This window comes from Gekko japonicus, unplaced genomic scaffold, assembly GCF_001447785.1.
Source record: "Gekko japonicus isolate JY-2015 unplaced genomic scaffold, Gekko_japonicus_V1.1 scaffold3042, whole genome shotgun sequence".
NCBI classification, from domain to species: domain Eukaryota; kingdom Metazoa; phylum Chordata; class Lepidosauria; order Squamata; family Gekkonidae; genus Gekko; species Gekko japonicus.
Window position 1 is genome coordinate 106,971 of NW_015171594.1, and position 20,084 is coordinate 127,054.

At 42.2% G+C, this 20,084-nt stretch overlaps 2 protein-coding genes across 2 annotated transcripts; one reads left to right on the forward strand and one right to left on the reverse strand.

The window, feature by feature from the left end:
- Positions 1-1,385: 1,385 nt before the first annotated feature.
- On the forward strand, positions 1,386-12,676 carry LOC107117711 (olfactory receptor 14A16-like). Its single transcript, XM_015419869.1, has 4 exons — positions 1,386-1,404; positions 2,633-3,261; positions 9,833-9,869; positions 11,691-12,676. Exons 1-4 carry the CDS (start codon positions 1,386-1,388, stop codon positions 12,674-12,676), a joined length of 1,671 nt encoding a protein of 556 aa, XP_015275355.1.
- A 4,304-nt stretch (positions 12,677-16,980) lies between these two features.
- LOC107117712 (olfactory receptor 14I1-like) lies at positions 16,981-17,931 on the reverse strand. Its single transcript, XM_015419870.1, has one exon. It carries the CDS (start codon positions 17,929-17,931, stop codon positions 16,981-16,983), a length of 951 nt encoding a protein of 316 aa, XP_015275356.1.
- Positions 17,932-20,084: the final 2,153 nt, after the last annotated feature.

A 20,084-nucleotide genomic window follows, 5' to 3' on the forward strand; every position in this document is an offset into this window, starting at 1 on the left:
TATCTCCATTGCATCAGACATTTTAAGAAAAGTTCCAATGGGGTAAGTGGTTGTCCATTTTTAACTCAGTTTCCTGTAGCAAGCAATGTAGTGATACTTATCCATACTAGAATGTAGGCAGGCTAACAGCAGTAATTTTCTGTTCAGTACCTGGAAGTGGGTCAAAATATTGATGGGAATCATGCAGTATCCTTGATTCAGAAGTCCTTATATCTGATCTCAAAGGGATAGGCACAGTGCAGCCAAAGCAAAAGTCTCATGTCCCCTTCAATACGCAATCATTTATCTGGTTGGAGCCAATCAGCTTTGTTGCTGGTGAAAAGGGAAGACAAGGTCCCCTTTGACCAATAAAAAGAGTTATGCTGGAGATCATGGGATCTATTCATACAAAAGCCATGTGAAAAGAAGTTGGTAGTAACTGTGACACTATTCGTCCCCCTGGGATTTTTTATTACTTAAGAGCTATATAGATTTTTAATGTGTTGTGCTTTCCCCCCTTCATTTACCTGATATGTGATGGGAAACTATAGCTCTGAATCACCAGCACAACCAATGCATTTCTCCTTGGTCAACCTATATTTTTAAAAAACTTCTGCTCTATTTCAACCACAGTTCCATAATCCCTAGGGAAACCTTTAATGCAGCAAAATGCTGTAGGTGGAAGGGTGCAGCTGAATGTAGCAGCTGGCCTCCCGCTCCTGATCAGCTGCCCAGATTTCCTACGAGCTGATGGTTTCTTTTACCTCATTTGAAATTAATGGGGCTGAGGCAAATTAATGCACAGCGTAATCTGCTGCAATTGTCTCATGTTAGAGTCTCCTGAGAAATGGGTATGCCAGAATGACTGACATAATTAATATTTGAAGAGGTGGAGCAGGAAAATTCTCCTTACACCTACTGACACCAGACAGTTGGCTCATCAGTCCTCTTTCCTTGGCCTATCCTAGTTTTGGCACCTGCCCTCATCTCTAAAATGGAACTTACTTCGATGAACAAGCATGGAACATCCCTAGAGGGACTGTATCATCAAGACTTCCCGGGTGGCTGTAGTCAATTTTGTAGTCAAGAGACTTTTTCAATTTCTCCCTCTGGGACATGTGGAACTATGGAAAACAAATAACTGAAATGCAAACAAAAAAAGATGAGGCAATCTCATACATGCAGTCCAACCCCATCTACTTACAGCCAAGTCCAGTCATTCTAAAAAGAAGACGCAAACCGGTCATTAATCTTATTAGGTTGTTCTGTGAAAGGTATCTGGGCAGAGAAGATGTTTCCTTTCTGGCTAGCACATCAGAACCTCAGTTCTGCATCAAAGATCAATTCAGAAATGAATAGTATCTCCAAAGTAACAGAATTCTATCAGGAGATAATGGAAGGTGTTGATGGAGATGCATGGTGCAGGTAAAACAAAAATCTGAAGAACTTTTAAAGGTATGTTCTGTGTCTTGGGAGGACAATTCACTTTTCACATTCACAAAGCATTTTTCTGCCTTGGAGCCTGGCTGGAGTATAAGATGGGGGAAAGTGACTGGAGACCATGTTGTGGAGTGGAAGCTATAGATGGCAAAGGATTACATATCCAGTTTTTCATCTGTCTCCTAATATCCCCCTCCCACATTCACTTTCAAGCACCAAATACTGAGCTGGGAAAACCTTGTTTGCTGTTCAAGCAGGCCCATAGCTAAAGTGGGGCATCTCGGGGCTATGCCCCCTGACTTGCTGGCAAAGCCCCCTGACTTCCCATCCAGCCCAGGGTCTCACGGCCATCTCCCTCAGATTAAATTGATTAGCCGGTGCCCCCTAAGAAATTTAAATGCCCCCCTGATTTAAAAAATCCTGGCTATGGGTCTGTGTTCAAGGCTAGTTCTAGTGTTTTTGACACCTTGGAAAAGACTTACAGATGGTATATTTTTAATTGATTTTAAGAAAAAAAAAAACCACCCATGATGATGTCTGTAGAGTTTCAATCTACTGCTTGATCTTCTTGAGGAAAGGCTGAAAGAGTTGGGTATGTTTAGCCTGGGAAAGAGAAGGCTTAGAGAGGACATGATTGCAGTCTTCAAGTATTTTAAGGGCTGTCATGTAGAAGATGGAGTGGATCTATTCTCTTTTGCTCCAGATTGCAAGACTAGATCTAATGGGTGGAAATTACAAGGGAGTCGTTACCGGCTAAATATCAGGAGAAACTTCCTAATGTAAGAGTGGTTGAGCAGTGGAACAGTCTGCCTCGGGAGGTGGTGGATGCTCCTTCGCTGGACGTTTTCAAGCGGAGGCTGGACGACCATCTTTTGCATATGTTGTAGGGCTATCTTTTTACTATGCTCCTGCAGAGTTCAGGGAGTTGGACTAGATGACCTGCAAGGTCCCTTTCAACTCTAACATTCTATGATTCTGCTTTTCAAGCATAGGGGAGAACTTCTTCTTAGAATATACTGAGGACACTGGGACACTCAAAAGCTGCACATTTGCAACTAAACATTCTATTTCTCACTTTGTGTCTACATTTGACAACACATGGCTTTTTAGTTGCCTTCTTAAGTGGACTTAAGGCTACTCATGATAAATGCATCATGGAAACAAACAAAAGTACACATATTTGTACATCTCATTTATTCCTTTCTCTCTGCAGAACTTTCCACAAGCAAACACATGGTAAACCGAACAGCTGTGACTGAATTCATCCTTCAAGGATTCTCTGATATGCGAGATCTACAGATTTTACATTTTCTGGTGTTCCTCACTCTCTACCTAGCAACCTTGATGGGAAATTTCCTCATCATCATAACTGTGGCCTTGGTTCATCATCTTCACACCCCTATGTATTTTTTCCTGGCTATCTTGTCATCAGTAGATGCCTGTTTCATCTCCTCCACTGTTCCCAAATCCATGGCCAATTCCTTTATGAATGACAACCAGATTTCTTTCTCAGGATGTGTCAGCCAGCTCTTCTTTGTTGTTGCATGCACTACTGCAGAAGTTTCCCTGCTCACTGTCATGGCTTATGACCGCTATGTTGCAATCTGCCATCCTCTACAATATATGTTGATCATGAACTGGAATGCCTGCTTCCAAATGGCAGCTATGGCTTTGGTCTTGAGTGTAATCAATGGAATGATACAAACAGCAAACACGTTTAGGCTACACTTCTGCTGGTCCAATGTAGTTGAACAATATTTCTGTGATATTCCCCAGTTGTTAAGGATATCTTGCACAGATACCAGATTCAATGAGATCTTCACGTTTGCCTGTGTTCTTACGGTGGGTTTTTTCTGCTCTGTGTTCATTTTGGTTTCTTATAGTTACATCTTCTCTGCTGTGTTCAAAATCCAGTCAGGCCAGGGGAAGTATAAAGCTTTTTCTACCTGCATCCCACACTTGGCTATGTTTTCTCTTTTTGTCTTTACTGTCATGTTTACTTATATGAGGCCACAGGAGATGCTTTCTCCATCTATAGACCTGTTAGCTGCTGTTTTGTATGCTATTTTGCCACCACTCATGAATCCCATTATTTATACCTTGAGAAACAAAGACATCCAAATGGCTCTGAGAAAGAGGAGAGGTTTGAAGGTGATGTGATGGCCTCAAAGAGCTTTAAGATGATATTTTGCCACCTAACACTGGGACTTGGCTTATGGAGCTGCTACCCCATTTAGATATTATTCACTGATGTAGCAACCATGGAATGTACCCAATTTGAATACTATTGACTCCTTAGTAACTGTGGGAATCTATCTATCTATCTATCTATCTATCTATCTATCTATCTATCTATCTATCTATCATCTATCCATCATCATCATCATCAAAAATATATGTGCTGCTATTCCAGGAAACTGCTTGAGTCAGCTAACAAAATGAAAATAATAATAAAAATAAACAAAAGATTAAAATATATTAACATCCAGCATCATAAAACCAACTCAGCCTATAAACTTAAAATAACAGTTTCCAAACTAAAATAGTGTTGAAAGATCAATCTCTTAATCAAAAGCCTTGGTGAAGAGAAGCATTTTGGCCTTGCACCTAAAAGAAAGCAATGTAGGTGCCAGGTGAACCATAAGGGGAATGGCACTGAACAAGTGAGGTGCCGCTGCTGAAAAACCCTGTCTCTGATTGTCACATGCCTCATCTCTGAAGGCAGAGCACAGACGGCTTTTGAGGCAGATCTTAACTGGTGCTGGACAATATGGGTGGTGGTGGTCCTTTAAGTACCCTAGCCCCAAGCCATTTAGGGTGTGAAAGGTAAGAGCTATCCCCATGAATTGTGCCCAGAAGACTGGTGCTTGCCCCTACACAAGCACAAGCTTTTGCCCACCCCCCACATCCTCAAAGGAATCATGTGGAAGGGTGAGCCTATCAGGAGGCAGCGCGGGAGCACTGACCTATCAGGGAAGGCTGGCCAGCCAGATCTAGCGGTGGCAGCCATTTCCCCGGCCATTCCAGCCAAAGACCAGCTCCCCACCCACCCGTCCTCAGCTGGCAACCATGTAGGAGTAACCAGTCACTGGTTCTGGGGCTGAGCAAGAATGTTTTGGGTCTCTCTCAAATTGGCTTCTAGGGGGGCTTTTTTTTTGCCTGCTTCACATGGTCCTTGAGGGTTGTGGCATAAATAGGCCTGTTAATCTGGTTAGGCCCCTCTGGGATGGGAAAGCACGGGATGAGGGGGTAGATTGGAGATTGCACGCACCCTGAGATATCAGCGATGGGGGGGGGTCCTCAAACTTGGTATCTAGTGGCTTTGCAGTCCAGGAGCCTCAGATGGGGGCCCCTCCGGCGGTAGGGAAGCACACGGTGAGTTTTAAGGCTTAGTAGCCATGGCAAGAATGTGCTCCTCTGTCCCCGCTACACACTTGGAGTGCAGGCCATGATGGGTATGGTCCAAAAGGATTCCAGACCTGGCTCTGAGCTGGGATGGGTTTGCCCTGTTAAGAAGCTCGCTTCGCAAGCACAGTCCAACCCATGCTTAAATGGTATAAGGGATACAGAGCAGCTTGTATGTAAATAAAGTCCCAGTTTAACCCATAAATTGTGTTGTGTTTCATTCAAGGGGTGCATGGCCAAACAAATGGACAGTGTGTGCAGATGCTTCAACTCTGGGATGATATAGACCTGCCCCGGACAATACCTTGGCTGCTGCATTTTCCAGACCATTCTCAAAGGTAGTTCCATGTAAAGAGCATTATAGTAATCTAACTGAGATATAGCAAAGCATAGATCACCATGCCCCAATCATGCTTTTCAAGGAGCATCTGTAGAAGATGAAGAAGAGAAGAGATTGGATTTATACCCCACCCTTCACTCAGAGTCTCCGAGAGACTTACAACCCCCTTCCTTTCCTCTTCTCACAACAGATACCCTGTGAGGTAGGTGGGGCTGAGAGAGCTCTGAGAGAACTGCTATTGAGAAAACAACTCTGAGAGAACTGTGACAGACCTAAGGTCACCCAGCAGCTGCATGTGGAGGAGTGGGGAATCAAAACCAGTTCTCCCAGATTAGAATCCGCTGCTCTTAACCACCATATCAGCCAAAACTGATAAAAGGTGCTGTGTGACACCAGATCTGAGCCTCCAACAAGCTTGTTCCTTTTGTGAGGAGGGGACAGGCTGAGATTTCAATCTTTGTGCAGCTTTTGCTAGTATAAGGATGACCACACTTCATTTATTCATTTATTTAAATGGTTGAATACTGCATTTTCCATGTCGTTGGCCAAAGGTAGGTTTTCTTCCACTCTCTTCCTGTCCAGACACGCCTGTGTTTTGATTTGTTCCAGAGACAGACCCAAATTACTGTTATCTTTTATGTGTTCAAAGGGAAGATAGTTCTCCTTGTTAAGCCTTGGTGCAATCAGGGCTGTCAAGACCCCAGTTCCAGAGGCAGAACCAAATCACTGTGATATAGATGAGAAAACCAACCCTGCTGTGTATGGCCACCATTCTTAAGCTAAGAGCCATTTCCTTGTTATTTCTGAGCCATTCTCTAGGCTTAAGCCGGCCCTCTGTATTGTGTGAAGCACAGCCATGTTGAGAAACATGCAAGCATTTCTGGGTGTCCTAAAGGACCAAGTCAGCACAAATTCAGTTACAGGGTCATCCTGACCCTCCAGAAAGAAGAGTGTCTTATTGTATTGTATCCTTTAGGCTGAACAAGAAATAGTTAGGAGGTGTATTGAGTTCGAAGGTCATTCGTTTGTTACAGTGGATCCACTGGCAAGCCACCCCAGAGACCAAGTGGTGACAGAAGTCGAGATAAGACCCCCGTAAGTGTCTGCTCTGTTCTTCACATCCTCCCCAAACACCTCTAAAACTGTCACGACTCAGGTGGGGTGTCACCTGACGCTGCCACCACTCTGGATTTAAGTTCCCTTGAGAAGGCCCAGAGCACCCTCCCAAGACCTTCAGACCTCCCTTTAGGCCGAATAACAGGCGTGAGGACCAGGCAGAGTAAAACAAGAAAAAGGTTTATTTTATAGGAGGTCAAACAACAAGGTGCAGAATAATAACAGTAAGTGGGTGAAAAGAAAAGAAATCAAATGCCCTAACTCATCTAAATATACTTTCCCTAGCTCACTATCTCAAGTGGCCTTACACTACTCACCCCTCCCTCAGGATGAGGGTTTTTCCCCTGCAGCAGCCTTTCTTCTGGCTCTGCCCTCTGGAAGAAAGAACAGCTCTTCCTGCTGCTCCAGAACGTTTATTCCAAGCCCTCCTCTTTTCCTATTGGTCCATTTTGGCTCCAAAACCTCACCTACTGCTAGCCAGGCTCCTTGGGGCTAGTAGGCCTCTGGTAGCACAGCCCAGATCTGCATGCAACACAGCAAACATGCAGGGAGCATGCAGATATGCATGTGCTCAGCATGCCCAGAGTGATGTCATGTGGGCATGGGGAGGTTGGTTTGGACACCCCATTGAAGGCAGAATCTTAGAGTAGCACAGGGTCCTCATCATCATCTCATCGAAACTCTATGGCCCCGCCCCCAGCGTGCCCGGCGTGGCTGCGTCACTTACAGGTGACGTGCCGACGCCCCCGGGGGGGACTTGGCAAGCCTATAAATAGTGCAGTTTTAATCCACTTCGATGACCCTTTGCAAGTAGGTTTTACCATTTCACACAGTAAAATCCAGTTGTAAAGTGCATTATTTAGTGTGTGTGCAAGTGCCCAAAGAGGGACATCTCAGTCAAGGAGATAACACCTATATTCCCTTGGGCCCATTCTCCATCTCATGTCCGCTCCGTTGTTTTACCAAACACACACTGGAACAGAAAAAGGTGCAGCTCAAAACCACATTCAAATACCCCGGGCCAATGATGTACTGACTGCAGAGTCATGCCTGAATGGCCATAAAATGGCCATAAATCTATGCAGACAGTACCATAAAACTGAGAGACTGAAGGATGTGAAACTGGCATGCAGTGTGGAGGCTACCATAAAATGTGACGATCAAAGAAAGTGAAAGTGGCATGCAATGTGCAGGGGAATTTCTGTTCCAGCGTGGGTTTGGTAAAACAGCAGAGTGAACGCTAGATGCAGAATGGGCCTTAAAGTGATATACCACCCCCACCCCCATGTCCAGGCATGCTGAGTCACTCACTCCAATAGACCCACCAGGAAAGGTGGGATATAAATATTTCAATTAATAAATAGGTGGGATAAGAGTGGGATTTAGTCATCTCAATCTATCGTGTTTTCTGTTGCCCCTTTCTTCAGATTACTGGGGTCAACGTATGTATGTATGTATTTATTTATTTATTAATCAAACTTATACCCCGCCCTCCCCCGTAGGGCTCAGGGCGGCTAACAGGCAAAAATTGCAACAATAAAATATAGTTCTCAAAGTTAAAAACAGTAAACATTTAAAACTAATCTTAATACAAGTTAATTTAAATTCAAATCCAAATTTAAACTTAATTTAAAGTGCTCGTTGCTCTTCACATCCAAAAAAAACTCCACAAGGTGACGGTCCAGTCCAGAGGTTCCCCCAAAGTCATTCGATGGTTCCGACATTCAATCAAATAAGATGTTTAAAATGTTCAAAAAAAGTTCCAGTGTTTCCGATGTTTCCTTCCTTCCCAGGGCCTCTTCCACCCCCCATGATGGTCATATAACGAGGGGGGGCGGGAGGCGGTGGCCCCTACTTGAAGGCCTGGTGGAAGAGCTCCATCTTACAGGCCCTGCGGAACTGCATCAGGTCCCGCAGGGCCTGGATCTCCTCCGGGAGCTCATTCCACCAGGTAGGGGCCGCCACCGAGAAGGCCCTGGTCCTGGTAGCGACCAACTTTGCATCTCTGGGGACCGGTGCAGTTAATACGTTTTGGGCCCCAGACCGTAGTGCTCTTGGGGGAACATACGGGGTAAGGCGGTCCCTCAGGTAGGCTGGACCCAGACCATGTAGTTCTCCATTTTATCCTCCCAACAGCCCTGCCAGGTTGAGAATGAATAACAGGTCCCTAAGATATCTTTGATCTTTCTGGCTTAGCATGGATTTGAACCTTGGTCTCTTCAGCTGCAGTCTAGCTCTCTAATCACCCCACTGACTTTTAGATCCTGCAGCTGTAAAGCAATGATTGGCACCGGTCACATGGGAGGTTTTGCCCCGCAAGAGGGAAAGATCGGGGGCGCATCAAACGGGCGCGATCACACCACAATATCTGGGAAGTGGAGCGCACCCGTCCCTGATCCGTCCTTTCCGGGTGAGACCGCGCATCAAAAAAAACCCCTAGAAAAGAGTACTACGTACCTGAAGCTCCGCAGAAAGGGCGGCTGTGGGATTGCCGGCGCGCCCGTCTTCCGTAGCATTCGAGGCTCCCGGCCAAACTATGCATGCACGCACATGCACAGCCAGCTGCCTCGCTCTCTGTCCCGTGGCTCCCCACCCCCCCGGCATCTGATCGTGCCGGGAAGCAACTCCATGGCGGCTCGGGGGATCTGTCTGATCCTGCCGCCGCGTGTCTATTTTGCTGCGGCTCAGAAAAGCCGCACTTTGGCCGTGCTTTGTTCCCCCGTGTGACCGAGGCCATTCTCAAGCTTTCTGGGAACACATTGTAGGTTTGGCTTGCCTGAAACAAAATTCTGTCCATTGCAGAGGGTTCTGGGTAGGGTAAGAGTTAGAGGTTGGACCTCACCGTTGCTCCCTGTGAACAGAATCCACTCAAGAGGTGTCCAATGCTTCTCTGCAGATTGGAAGTGGCAGATTTCCTATCTCTGGGGGTAGCTGATCTGCCCTTACTGAAATTCTAATTGAGGAAGTCCTGATAAGCTCTTGAAGAATCTACATGATCCCTGGAACACAGTTCAGAAACAATGTTTGTAATGTATCTACATTGACTCAATCCTTCCTAATCATGGTAACACAAGTAGATCAGGCAGTTAAATTTTCTCTAAATACTTAAACTGATAACTTCCATTGGACTCTTGAGATGAAATCTCTAGGAACACAAGAACTGTATTAATTAACGTTTCTCCCTTGGCAACAACTTCTTACTACCAGTATATTTTTTACAGTGTCATAATATGACTGGGGGAGGGGGTAAACAACTTATTTCATAGGTTGCTGCTTGATATTTGATGCTCAAAAATGGTAGAGACAGAAAAGAGACTATATCAGGACCAGGAAGGGAATCCATGAACACAAAAAGTAAGTGTGTGAATATAGCTTTCCTCATAAACAGAGGTTTTTTTCTGGGCCTCCTGATATACTGTGTGAGTGGGATAGTGAATCTAAAGACAAAAACCTACTTGTAATCAGGGCATCCGGCATTTGCCATAATGTGCATAAGCTGATGATGACAAGTAGCATTCTTATAATCTAGAAAGGCCTCCTCACTGTTTTTAGTGTGAAGATCCTCTAAAAGTGAACAATGAGGCACATGGTGAGCAGCTAACAATCTGTGTTTGGAAATCTTCCATGCAGAATTATAATTTGATGGGGGAAACAACACATCATTGTTATAATGATTGAAATATTGGGCATGCAAAAAGTGTTTTACCAGTCCAAGTGCCTGTATAGCCCATCATGACATTTAGAAGGCTGTGGGGGTGCAATTTTTATTCTTCATATGTATGTTATGTACATTAAACCCTGATAGAAGAAAACCAGCATTTCGTGGGGAAAGAGAGCTAGCTAAAACCTATCAACTTTTCTAGTTTGCTATTTATGTTATTTTTTAAAAATAGTGGCAACAAAAAATAAAACCCACCTGTTAGAATGATACAGTCCCTTCTCTCTATGTCCTCATTTGGTTGTGTGTGCAGATCCAGAGTTTAGGTGTTCTGGATCACTGGTGTTGTAACTTGCTCAGGGCACTTCTTTAAATAATGTGGAATTCCTTTCTTTTCTAAATTCACTAAATAGTATAGGGGAGGGTCTGTTAGGAGAAGGACTGTGGCTCAGCAGAAGAGCCCCTCCTCTGCATGCAGAAGGTCCCTGGTTCAATCCCTGGCATCTCCAGTTAAAAGGAGCAGGCAGTAGGTGATGTGAAAGACCTCTTCTTGAGACCCTGGAGAGCTGCTGCCAGTCTGAGTAGACAATACTGACCTTGATGGACTGATGATCTGACTCAGTACAATTGTTATGGCAATAAAGGTCGATTGATATTGACTCAGTACAAGGCAGCTTCATGTTTCTCTCTGTGTGTGTGGTTTTAGAAAGCTGTGGAACTGGAGCAACAGATTTCAGGATCTGGAAAGATTTCAAGTACAGTATTACTGTTTTCAGCTTTTGAGTAATTATGTTGTCATGTATGTCTGCACTCTTTCCATTTTCTGCAAGAGAGTGTAATACAGTTCCTGTGACAGGGAACACTTTTAGGACCTCCAGATATTGATTCTTGTTTACATTCTAATTGTCATTCTAACCATTCCATAAGAAGCAACACAATACTTCCTTTCTCAATATGCCCAGTTATAGACAAGAGGGTTTTTTTTGTAATTATCAACACACATGCATTCCGAAGCAAACACAGATATTTTATGTCACTGGGCTTCATCTCAACACAAGAATTTGTATTAATTTATTTACATATGCATAATAGTATAATGTCCCTCTGTAGAAAGAGGATGTTGGGATAGGATGCCACAGCTCCCATTCTCGAAGCAACCCTTTGCTCGGTACTTTCTGTCCAGTTATCATTTTGTAGAACAGGGCATGTGATCATACATGCTCATAATATGAAGCTCATTTACTAAACTGTACAGATTCATGCAGTTTGCCTGTGTTGATATTTTTAGTAACTAGTTACAGCTATGAGAAAGACCCTCTCTTGTGCACATAATAAGTAGCTCTTGGAGCTCCCTATTCTAGTGACATCATCAATAATGACACGGGGTTCTGAATGTCACCATCTCTACCTTCATGCTGTAGAGGAGCAGCAGCAGTTTTCTGAATGTCACCATCTCTACCTTCATGCTGTAGAGGAGCAGCAGCAGTGCTGGTCAGTGAACCAACTGACTGACTATCCAGGAGATCATCCCACTCGCCTTCCATTCTACTCCCCCCTTCGAGTGTTCACCAACAGCCAAGAATTACACATTTTGTTTTTAGTTTGAAGGATCCAAATGTTGAAGCAGAAATACACTCTGCTTCTTCTGTCATCTAATCACAATAAACATCAGGGTCATCATGAACAGATGCTGAAGATTTCATCCGATCAAACTACAAGTGTCTAATCTTTTCCATATATTCTCTTCTACAGGGTGCATTCAAGAGATTACTGAGTGCAAAATGTACAACCAAACCTTTGTGTCAGAGTTTCTGCTCCTCGAATTCTCAGACGTTCGAGATCTGCAAATTCTGTACTTTGTTGTGTTCCTGGTCTTGTACTTTGCAATTGCTTCCGGGAATCTGCTCGTCATCTCTGCAGTAGCCTACGATCAGCATCTGCATGTGCCCATGTACTTCTTTCTGATGAATTTGGCCTTGCAGGACTTTGGTCAAGTCTCAGTCATTATTCCTAAATCCATGATCAATTATTTCATGAATACCAGGCACATTTCTTATTCAGGATGTGTTGCTCAGGTCTTCTTCTTTCTCTTTTTTGTAGCATCAAATTTCTTCCTCCTCGTATTCATGGCCTATGATCGGTATGTTGCCATTTGCAATCCATTACACTACAAGATGGTGATGAATACACAAACCTGCATTCAAATGATTGCTAGTTCATGGGCTATTGGCATTGTTTATGCAGTGTTACACACCAGAGGTACATTTACAGTTACTTTCTGTTCTAATATTGTCAATCAGTTTTTTTGTGAAATCCCACGGTTACTTAAACTGTCCTGCTCTGATCTATATCTAATAGAAATCAGAGCAATTCTGTTGACTATTGTCATCATTGGTTTTGCCTGTTTTGTCTTCATCATTGTAACCTATGTGTACATCTTCACTGCAGTGCTGAGAATTCCCTCTGTGCAGGGAAGGCAAAAGGCCTTCTCCACTTGCCTTCCCCATCTCATTGTCTTTTCTACATTTCTGTTTACTGGAACTTTTGCCTATCTGAGGCCCACTTCTGACACCCCGTCATATCTGGATTTAGCATTAACTATTTTATATTCCATGCTTCCCCCGGTGCTGAATCCAGTAATCTATAGCATGAGAAATAGGGAAATTAAAAATGCTATGTTTAAATTACTGGGATTGAGGCACCCTTCAATGAATATTTTTTCCAATTTTCTTCTGTAAATGTGACTTCTATGTGCAGTCAACTGTATTAAAAACTTACTTTATTTACCAGTTGTACATATTTCTATCCTGTCTTTCAACCAATATATTGCATGGTTGTTTGCAATAACCAATAAACCGTACACCACAATTCAACAACAATTTTTTAAAAAAGGATAAAACAACAGCATCATCTCCCCATACACAACGGCATTAAAATAACAGTGTAAAAACAGCTGTCTGAATAGGAATCACCAGTACATTAAAAGCTTGGGTAAATAACACCATTTGGATTATGTACCTAATGCTTGACAAATAAGTAGAAGAACCCCTCTGAGAGGGGCATTCTGCAACCACAGACAAGGCCCTTACTGCAGAAGTCTACCACCTAATTGCTGAAGGAGACTGAACCCAGAGAAGTTCCTATGAAGATGATTTCTGGAAGGATCAGCTTCCTAATGGTTTATGCAACTTTTTAGGTATCTTGGTCCCAGATCTTAATGAGGTTTATGAATCAAAAGCAGGAATTGGAATTGTAGAAAAAATGGAAGATGATATAGGGATATAAACACTGAGGAGATATTAAAAAATGGCCAGTTTCCATTTGTAGTCTATCTCCTGGCTACTACATAATAACCAAGTTGCTTTTGTGGATTGCTCCTTCCCATATAAACGTTTGCTTTAAATGGCTTTTGCAAACCCAAGATGCACACAAGGAACTGGGAAGTGGTGTGATTTCACCTGGAAAGTGGGTGAACTCATGCCACCAGCTGAGCCTGAATAAAAGCCAAATAATATCAGCTTTTATTTGGGTTCAGCTACATCAGTATGCTAAGGCATTTTTCAGGTATTTATTTGGCTTGGTATATACTGAGCACACACCCCTAGTGGGTACATGAGAGAGTGCCTTTTCCATAGCAGCTCCATGATTATGGAACAACCTCTTCAGGGAGGTGCACTTGGCCCCCTCACTTTTGATCTTTAGGAAGCAGTTGAAGACAGTTTTATTTAGGATTACATTTGGTCACGTTTAGTAGCAGTCCTGAGTAGTGATTTTAAATGTTAGTTTAATGTTTTTAAATGCATTTTATCCTATGACTTTTTTATCTGTGTTTGTAAGCTGTCTTGAGCTCCATAAGGAATGAAGGTGACTAATCAGTGTTTCACATAAATAACAATAAATAAATACAATTAATGATGTTGGAAGCAGGAATTGTGGCTGTGCTGTTTCCATTGAGGACATTTGTGGCCAAGACTGCCTATGTACTCCCTCCCAGTGAGACAACCTTATGTTATTCATGCACAGCACTGGTGAGTTATACCAACACACTCAACAAAAATCTAAATAAAATATTTACATAAAATCATCATGATATACAAACTGGTTTTCATCTTAAATGTTCAGGTACTGAATAATATGATACAGAGCTACTCATAAGACTCACAGCTTATGTAAATTATTTTCCAGTAGCAGTGCATACATGGTCTATAGTAGTTGAATCAGTGGATCAGAAGTGTTTTGTGCACACAGCTGATGAAAAAGAGGCAGCTGCTTTTAGAAGAGTGGACCAGTGCCCAATCAAATCACAAATTGAACTGAATTAGTATTTGGTTGTAGGAATCCTAAATTGCATTTGATTAGCTGGAATAATAAATATTTATCAGTCTTCTTTTCTCATTGACAAACTTTTCTGGAGAGGCTTTTGGCAGAACACCCATAATCAAAAAGCTTCAGCAATGCTTTTCTGATCCCGTTTTCTCATGAGGGGATTATGGTTGAAATGATACCAAAAACTATCTAGACAAGATGTTGTGATAGAAAGGGACTTTACATAGCCAAAGAGCACAGTGAATGCAAGCAGAGACACCACAGTGAGGTAAGGCATTCTCAATACTGTAGCAAATATCTGTAGGTAGGTTACTATGATGAAGTCACAATATCCTGTTGCAATGCTAATGCCAAACAGCTAGGTACAGTCAGAGCTGGACAGCTATAGTAACTGTGGGATTTCATAAAAGAACTGATTGACAATTCTGGAGCAGACATCAATTGCAAATGTTCCCCCAGTATGCAATGCAACACAGAGCACACTGCTAATTCATACACTGGCTGCCAATTAAATGCAGGCTTCTTTCAACATAATTACCTTATAAGGTGTAGAGGATTGAAGATCGCAACCTCACAGTCATATGCCATTATTATTTGGAGGGCAAGGTGTGATGTTCCAAAGACAAAGAAAACTTGAGCTTCACATCCAGAATAAGAAATGGTTCCACTACTCCTGGGGAAATTGGGGTACCATAACAGAAATGGAGCCAAGGTCCAATATGATCAAATTAATTAGGAAGAAGGTGGTGGAGGTGGTGATCAAAGGTTATTGATTGACGTCGCTTCTTTTTGCAACGGCTAAACTACCAATTGCCTCTGTATGGAAATCCCCTAATCCCCCCACATTGTCTCTCTGGCACGATAAGCTATGGGAACAGTTCATCATGGCTAAAATTAATGGTCTAAGTCGAGAGACCCAGACACCTTGCACCACATTACATATGAAATTTAGAAAGCTCTGGGCACCGGTGGTGACATATATGTCAAAATACGAAATTCTCCCCACAAACATGAATTATCACAGGTGGTTGTTCTTATAACGTAACACTCACTTTATTAATCTGGACAGTTGAATAAGTCTACATCTATTGAATGGTCAATAACATTATTCAATGGTGCAAACGTTCAGAGGAGACAATAGATAAAATGTCGAGTAAAGTATAGTCAAAAAGATCATCTAGATTTTAACCAGGGTTCCTTAAAGTTCATAGTTTAACCAATATACATTCATTTACTGTATACCCCTTGGCTGCTTTTGAGGTGTTGTTGTTTCTTTCTCTGCATTTGAATGTACTTTAAAGTAAAAGAATAAAAATATAATTTTTTTAAAAAAGGTTATTGATTGGGTGTGGGGGGGAGAACAACAAGAAAGTGGATTGAAAATGCTGTGTTATCTTTATTATTTTATAAGTCCTTACAGACCTAAGTACAAAGAATTTAATGAAACAGCATTGACATGAACACACGGTGCTGCCTTCTACTGACTCAGATCACTGATCTATCAAAGTTGGTCTCTCTAAGGTCTCAGGCAAAGGACTTTCAACATTACCTACTATCTGATTGTTTTAACTGAAGATCTTTGGACCTACTGCATGCAAAGTAGATACTCTACCACTGATCCATGTCCCCTTCCCACCTATTACTCTATTAGATTGCTTTGCAAATGTTGGGCAACCATTGTTCCAGATCTAAGGCAGCCTGGAAAGAATGCTACAGTACTCACAACCTGATTGAATAAAAAAAATGATATTAGGGAGCATTGGCAAGGAAAGAATCAGTGACTTCATGACCTCACTATTAGCATTTGAAAGTACAGATTTCTATGTCTATATTTGGTGGCTTTTACTGACTTCTGCTTCCGTGATATCTTTGGCTAGGACTCATGAGCATCTTCCATGAATTATCCAGAAAATCCCTGATCAGAAGTTGGAAATGGAAGGTCTGGTTTTGGTCTCAAATATATTTTATTGACCACCCAATGTAAAGTAATATTTATAAAAGAAGAGCTCAAATATGTGTCTCAAGACACTTGTGGAAAGGGAAAGGCATGACATGCATTGGACTTTGAGTTGAGACAAACAAAGAGAAAACTTGCCAGGTAGCTAAAACCACCTCTGAGATTACAACTTTGCCATGGCCTAGAATTCCTCCAAATTATCATTTTCCTTCCCTGAATGCTCCCTCCCCCAATTCAGCCTTGCTGGGAAAGAAATGCCTAGAGCAACTATCCAGGGAAATAGGAATAAGGAGGAGGAGGGGAGGATAGCTCAGCTCCCATCAACTATGTGTCCTCAGTATGCTACCATACAAATTTATTTATTTATTTAATGACCCTATATGTTAATAGGATAGATGTGAAGTACTGCCATGATGACCAGTTTAGCCCCAATTTAGGGAACTGAATCCTACCAGATTTCCATGCAATCTTTTCTGATTCCTCTCCTCTCTGTACCACTACTTCCTGTGACACTTGTTCACATAGTTCCTTGAATCTCTGCTGTAGCCATTTTACTGATCAAAGGAGGCACTGAGATTTACCAATAGAATAGCAGGCTGGATACCACCCACTGGCTTGCATTGTGGAACTGAAGGGGGGGAGATAATAACCTTTTAGTGACCCTCCCCTCATAACCAAGAAATAATCCGCTGGCTTTTCTTCATTCTTCTTCCTGGCCACAAACCCTTTCAGAGGTACTTTGTCCAATGTGAAACATCTTCACAGAACAATTCTGGAAATACTATCTGAAGTGTGCCTGATAGCCAGCAGTTTCCATAGGGCAACCTTGATGTTCTTGTTTCTCATGCTGTAGACCACTGGATTCATTAAGGGTGGAACCATGGAATATATAATAGCAATGACTAGGTCTTGGCCAGATGAAGAATTAGTTGGAGACCTTGTATAAGCTAAGACTGCAGTGGACTCAAACAGACAGACGACAGTGAGGTGGGGAATGCAAGTAGAAAGGGCCTTTCTCTGGCCATGCACTGAAGGGATTTTAAGCACTGCAGAGAAGATGTGCACATAAGTTACAAAAATGAAAATGAAACAGCCTAATGACAAGCTGCAACCAAATACGAGAAGTCCAACTTCAACTAGGTATAAGTCTGAACAGGAAATATTCAGTAATGATGGGATTTCACAAAAGAATTGATTAACAACCTTAGAGCAGAAACTCATAGAAAACGTGCTACCAGTGTGCATTGCAGCATAGAGAAAACAAGTAATCCATGCACTGCAGGCCATTTGAACACAAGCTCTTTTGTGCATGATCCTCTCATATTGTAATGGGTTACAGATAGCTACATAGCGATCACGTGCCATAACAGTCAGGATGGCGAAATCTGTCGATGCAAATAAGAAATAAAAGAAAACTTGGGCAACACATCCAGAGTAAGAGATTGACCTGCTGCTTGTGATGGAATTGGCCATTGATTTGGGTATGATGACAGAAACTGAACTGATGTCCAGTATGGCCAAGTTCATGAGGAAGAAGTACATGGGGGTGTGCAGGTGGTGGTCAAAGGCTATTGCAAGAATGATGAGAAGATTCCCAGTCATGGTGGCCAAGTACAACACCAGGAATACAAGGAAGTGTAAGATCTGCAGTTCCCGGACCTCTGAAAATTCCAGCAGCAAAAATTCAGACTTGAAGGTGAGATTGGACATTTTATTTCCTAATTCTGCCTTTCATTCTACCTGTAAGAAGCAGAAGCAGGGATATCAGTTCCTCCTGAAATATAGATTATTTGTTTAAACCATCCAATCATGTTTTCTGCTGGTACAAAAGGGAGGAGAGAGGTCACCCCGAAAGACTCCACTAGGGAACATGGGACATGAGCCATGTAGCATGTGGGGCTGTAATAAGGAGGAGAAATGGGCAGTGACAAATCAAACAGCTCACTCTATGCCATGGATAGTTTATAACAAAAGTTTAGTTAACAAATGTAAATAAATTAACAGATTTTTCTCTAAACTTTCCACAAAGCTGAATGAGTTAAAATGTTGTGAGGTACATGCTGACACATAGACAAAGGGGGCATTCTTTTTATTAATGTTCTTGTAATCATAGGCAGCAAACACTAATCACCAATCAAAGAGGAAGGCATGAAACAATAAATTCCAAATAGTCCCTCCTTATATAAAGAGCTGAATGTGGAACATCTTAAAACTCAGGTCCCGTCACACTGGCGATGACTCAAACAATGCAAAGTGGCTTGTACCCTGCAACTCTGCTCTGCAAAGTTTGAAGCCTAAGGAGTCTTTTCTGCAGATGAAAGTGTTGCTTCTTCTGGTAGAGGAGCCACATTGGTCAAAGGAAAGCTCCTTAGGCTGGAGGAATGCTTTAAACTTTGTTCAGGGGAGGATTTTTACTGTATATTTTTGCAATGAATATCAATATAGGAAGTTAATCACAAATGTCTCAATAGGGATCTTAGAAAGATATGTCAAACAGGAAGTTGCTCTTGAACTGTATAATAATAAACTAAGATCTGACCCAGGCTTTCTTTGGGGAATGCAAGAAACTATTCACTTCTGCCTATTCCATAATCTATTTCTGTTCTTCTTTCCCTTCTCTTCTTGTGCCTTGTCACTACTTATAGTGTACAATACTAAACAGAGTTATCTCTTTCTAAGCCCATTGGCATCACTGTTGAATTGTAAGCCTTTGGACACATGCTGTTTAAAATATGGAAAAGAAATACTTAGTTTATATCATCATTGTACATGTTCTCAATAATACAAAATGACAACAGAATAAGTGGAATAGAAGGAGAAGAAATTAATTTGCATCATGCCCATACCTTACCAACAAACAGAGTTATGCTGGTTCCACTTAACTGTTTCCTGCTCCAGCTTCCTGCCAAGGGTGCTGCAATAGTTTGGGTCTTCTATCCAAGGCGCTGGGCCATAGTATCTGACCACTAGTAATTTTAGCAAAAGTGTGCAGGGACCTCTCCCTCTGTTTTTTGATACCAGGTTATTAAAGCAGTTATTCCACTTTGTATTTGGCCTGTTTCCAGGTGGGAATCAAACCTCTCTACCCAAATTGGTGACATTCAAGTCCTTGTTTTATTCCAGAAGAATTCCGTTCTGTGATTGAGACAATGCTGAAAGAATGACAATAAAATGAGATTGCAGTTGATGGAGAGAGTAGAAGAATGATGAATGGAAGGAGGAACATTTGAGAAACTGTTTTCAAAATCTTAGTTTTCCCATAGGTAGCTCTCACAGTTAGATAGCTCTCTTGCCTGTTCAATTACTTTCTTCTTCAAGCTTCCTACTGTAAATGCAGCTGCTTTTTATTTCAATTGCCAGTGGAAGGTTGTTTTTCAGGGAAGGAGGTTTATTAATGTCTGTTCATACTTCTGGGAAATGGTTTCCCAAGAGTCCATTCTAGCTGATCGGGGGGGGGTATCATCAGCTTCTATTTCTTAGCAAATTTGCAGGATGATCCATTGTACTGTTAATAATATTGGTAGTACTGCTGTGCAGTGTCTAAAGAAATGCACACCGGACCTGCAAGGTGGTAGGTTAAAGAGCTACAGACTTAACCACTGGAATTCATATTTTCAGAACCAAGTGCTACATATAATGGCTTGGATCCACTAGCATGCAGTGATAAAGGCACTTGGTGTGACAGGTTCATATCACTTGTTTCCTCTCACATGTCAGCCAATAACAAAGAAGAGGGAAATGCAAAAGCCCATTGTGGTGCCACTGGGATACTGTTCATATAGATTTAATTTATTCAGTGGCTTACTAGGGAGCAGGGGGTGGGAAAGTGGCATGGTGTAGCCCTGTCTCACCAAATATCAGAA

Coding starts and splice junctions, on each gene's coding strand:
- LOC107117711 (XM_015419869.1), top strand. Junction 3,262..9,832: donor CGTTTGCCTGTGTTCTTACG/GTGGGTTTTTTC, acceptor CACTGTTTTTAG/TGTGAAGATCCTCTAAAAGT. Junction 9,870..11,690: donor AGTGAACAATGAGGCACATG/GTGAGCAGCTAA, acceptor TCTCTTCTACAG/GGTGCATTCAAGAGATTACT.
- LOC107117712 (XM_015419870.1), bottom strand. CDS start 17,931: ATGTCCAATCTCACCTTCAAGTCTGAATTTTTGCTGCTGGAATTTTCA.